The sequence below is a fragment of the Crocodylus porosus genome, unplaced genomic scaffold (assembly GCF_001723895.1).
Source record: "Crocodylus porosus isolate Cpor-Errol unplaced genomic scaffold, CroPor_comp1, whole genome shotgun sequence".
NCBI classification, from domain to species: Eukaryota; Metazoa; Chordata; order Crocodylia; family Crocodylidae; genus Crocodylus; species Crocodylus porosus.
Genome location: NW_017728886.1, coordinates 251,852,192 through 251,856,465, shown reverse-complemented (window position 1 = coordinate 251,856,465; position 4,274 = coordinate 251,852,192). Strand labels below are relative to the sequence as shown.

General features: G+C 41.3%; 1 protein-coding gene across 1 annotated transcript in view; it reads right to left on the bottom strand.

The window, feature by feature from the left end:
• Positions 1-4,274, bottom strand: part of FAM83A (family with sequence similarity 83 member A) — a 13,208-nt gene that overhangs the window by 6,225 nt on the left and 2,709 nt on the right. The window contains exons 2-3 of the mRNA XM_019552435.1: positions 3,282-3,449; positions 1,982-2,106 (exon numbers count right to left, since the gene is read on the bottom strand). Of these exons, the coding sequence (XP_019407980.1) occupies positions 1,982-2,106; positions 3,282-3,449 (293 nt within the window). The remainder of the gene's footprint in view (positions 1-1,981; positions 2,107-3,281; positions 3,450-4,274) is intronic.

The window sequence follows — 4,274 nt, the reverse complement described above, 5'->3', positions numbered from 1 at the left end:
GCTGACTTCCTGCCCTTTGGGCAGGGGGCTGGACTCGATGATCTCCCGAGGTCCCTTCCAGCCCTAATGTCTATGAAATCTATGAAATCTACACTGGCCAGGTTGCATCACCTCAGCCACGCTGGTGAAGTGGCACGCCTTGCCTCTGTATAGATACCCCTTCCACCAGTATAAGAACGTGCTTGTAGTGGCCAGAACGCCCCAAATCATGAGCTTGGCTGAAAAATCATAAACATTTTACAGATATTTATAATTGGGATCTTTTCCTTTTCCCTCCCGAGCATTTTGGATGCATTTAAGGCAGTGGTTCCCAACTTTTTTTGCTGCGACCCTAAACTGGCCTTCCCGACGCGGCGCTGCAGAGACTGCTGGGAGCAGAGTGCAGTGGCAGCTGTAGCGGAAGCCCAGGGGTGTGGGTGGGGGAGCCACCATTGCCCCCTTTGTGTGCAGTGGCCCAACCCACCCACCACTCCTGGGCCGCGTGTGTGCCTGTGCACGTGTGTGCCAGCCCTTCACAACCCTACTGAGGAACCCCTGTGACCCTGACTTGGGGTTCATGGCCCAAGATTGGGAACTAATGATTTAAGGGAATATAAATGTCCTCCTGTGAGGGCAGATGGTCAAATCTAAAACCAAGCGAAGGCAGATGTTAGGTGGCAAAGTTTGAAACTGCAACTGTAAAACCCCCTGCTCAGAAGTCATCTGACCTGGAACCCCACTAAATTCCTTAGGCCCCTCCCTCTTTGACCTGAGAGCTCCCCAGCTGCCTGCAGTTGCAGGTCTGTGTGTGTACCTGCAGGCCTGTGCATGAGTAGTTATATGCTGGTTGGAATCGCCTCTGGTGGAGGAGAGCCTAAAATCCAGCTGTCTCACCTCCTGGGCAAGTGCTCTTATCACAAGGCTGTTGTGTAAAAGTTGGGCAGTGGCACAACCTTGCCATGTTCGAACAGAAACACCAAGCCCTGATCCATTCTCTGAAAGGACGGCTGCAGGTATTACCCGCAGGAGAGAACTCTGGGCTCCGGTTTGTGAGGGGAGAGAGGCGTCCAAGCTGTGGAGGGCAGGAGTTAGCAATCTGATGCTTTGAATTTCCTGCAGGCTAGCTCTAGGCAGCTCCCTGCTCAGCCTTCAGGCTTTTCAGATCACCCTTCTGAGGTGCCTAATTCTCTCTCATGGGGAGCCCAAATATCCAGTTCTGCGCTCTGGGGGTCAGGCAGTTTCTAAGCTCTAGATACCTGAATCTTACTGGATCTAGAACTAGAAAAACTTTTACAAGAAGGCTTAAGTTTTCCAGCACTTTCCTAAGCTCAATCATTGGGGCTGTAGTTAAAACTCTGAATACTGAGGCTCACAATAATATTGCATGTGACCAACACTGCATAATGAAAGTATAATGTAGTCTGTCACTCTAATACTTGGTCATTAAAAACCCAATAACATCCTTTGCTGAAGTAAGGTACCAAAGGTGCAATTCACAGAAAATGAAGGTACACCTTTTCCTGTAAGCCACATAACAGGAATCTTTCCTTCTAAATGTGAACTTCCTCCTTTATAGAGCGGTACCCCAGACAGAAAGTGAAATACTAACTTCTCCTGCAATAAGCGATCCCTCTGGTGATGGAAATATACCACATGATTCATGATAGTAATTTTTCAATGCTCTGAGAAACAGGATAAGCCCAATATTAACAGATTACTAGTTCTGCTATATGTTTGCTCTGCAATATTTTCTACACTGGCCTTGGACTTTTGAAGTGGTAAATACCAACCCCGGCAAAGATAATACACCAGCTGTAGAGCTTGTTGATGTCTTAACACCTTTTCCCTGGCGAAGCAGTAGGTATTCAAAACTAAAAGATTTATAAATAAATGTTGGTTCCAACAAAATTTTCATCTACATGTGTTTAAAAATACCGGTATTTTCCTTGAAACCATAGTAACACAATTAATCTCAGAAAGAAATCATGATAGTGGATCTCACCTGTACGATCCAGAGAGAACATATCTCCAGTCAGATATAATGAATTTTTCTTGGATTTGCCCTGAGAATTTCCTGCCTGATTTGGCACAATAAATCTCTCCGGTAACACTTCGGACTGAAATATTCTAACAAAGAAAAAAGCACAAGAAGTATGTGTTAAATGCCACCACCCCTTGTTAAGATCACTGGAGATGCCTTGTAATTGTCCCCTCCTGTGCTAAGATTTCATATTGTATATTTTAACTCAAAGTCAGGATGGCACTTAGGACAAATCTCAAGAAGACATTTTCACCTGATGTAATGCTATTTATTTAAGGGTCATACAAACTGGGGTTTAACTATAGCTTTTTCTGTCCAAAATGGAACTGTGTAAGATCTATCCATAATAGTTACACAGCACCCACTGAAAAGAGTTGGAGGTGCATGCCCATTTCCAAGAACAGAATTTGATCTCTAAGGTCAGATTTGCAGCTGGTATAAATCAGTGTAGCTCAACTGAATTGCAGGGAATTATTTATACCAAATGTGGAGGCTCTTTCATGTCATCTCTAGAGTAACAGTGTGCGGGGCTAAATCCCACTTCCCTTCCTAGGTCCGGATTCTGCAAAGACTTATCCATGCTTAGTTGTATACTGCCAAGGACTCTACAGGACTGCTTGCAAAGTGTTAGCTTAAGCATGTGCATAAGTCTTCAGAGCAGGTCACAAGTAAACTAATAGTACTAACTGGCTGAGTGTAAGTGAACATAGTTTAGCTCATATATATTTTAAAGCCTGTTTTAATACCCAAACCAGAAAGCAAATTCATAACAAAAATCTTGGTCCCATGCTCTTTGAGCTTCTCTGGCTTTTGTATTTTTCAGAAATTCAAACACAGTCATGAAAATTTGAGTTTTTCTCAAGTTCTTTTAATTTTATAACACGATATTTCTAATTTCTATACATTCTTTTAATCACAAATCACAGACAGAGCCCAGAATCTGTAAGATGTATTTTTCTGCATGGGAGAAATTAATTGTTTCCAATTTATTTAGAAACATAGGGTGTGGTAGACAGCGAAGACAGTCTGGCTATGCAAAAGAAAGTGGAATAAAAAAAATAAGTGAACGCAAATTGTGTGAATGGGCAATACTCATCGAGTTAAAGGAATGACCTTTCAAATAAAAAGGTGTATTCAAAATGTGTATGTCAAAATGTTTTAGTGTCTTTCAAATTAATGCGTGTGACCCTGAACTTAGAAGGCACCTGAGGGGCAAACAAGGTAACAGATGCATATGTGAGCCCTGAGATTTAAGCAATACCTTTAAGTGATCCTCAGTAATCTGCACTTTGTCACACATCTCAGTGAAGAGCTTTATACTGTTGTGATCAAGCAACAGGAAGACAAAAACACTTCGTTTGTGAGCAGCCTCTAGCACATCACAGAATATCTCGGTGTCAGTGAAAATATCCATCACAATAGCCAGTACCTAGAAAGAAAAGCCAGAAGAATAAGCAAAACAGATACACATAATTTAAGACTGGCCAAGATGCTTGTAAAATATTATAATATGTTATAAATAAAATGTTATACAATACTTGTGTATTTGTGTATATACAGAAATATATACGGGTAGAGCTCTCTCTTACTATTGAGCTGAGATAAATATTTTGGTATTGCTTTATTGCTGCTATAAAATGAATATAACTTTTATCTTCATAAACTCTTATCAATCAGAAATCATAAGAATCTGTAGGCCAGACTTTAGCATTGAGAAAAATAATAAGACCTCTCAGAAGCCTAGGATAATAGTTTAAATTAGCTAACATTCATTTATTATATATAAGAGGCACTCTGCTTAGCAAGTGTGTGAATGTGTCTCACAAAGCAAAATCATATTAATAGAATAAGACTTCTCCTATTGCTCCCATTTGATTTTGAACTGAATCATAGAGTAATTTGATTCTGTGTCTTTATTTTCCCTAGTTTGCTAATGAGAACATCATGTGGGACTGAGACAAGGGCCATATGAAACTCAGGACATACCACACCTATTACTTCTCTCTTACCTCCTAAACCAGTTTATCCTATTAAAGAAGGAAATTAGGTTAGCTTGATATCTGTGCTTGACAATTCCACATTGACCATTTCAGGTTATCCTGGAAGTACTTTTTTAATTAATCATTTGTTCCAGTGTCTCTCCAGGAACTGAGGCTACTGCTGACCGGTCCATCATTTCATAGATTTCATAGACATCAGGGCTGGAAGGGACCTCGGGAGATCATTGAGTCCAGCCCCCTGCCCAAAGGGCAGG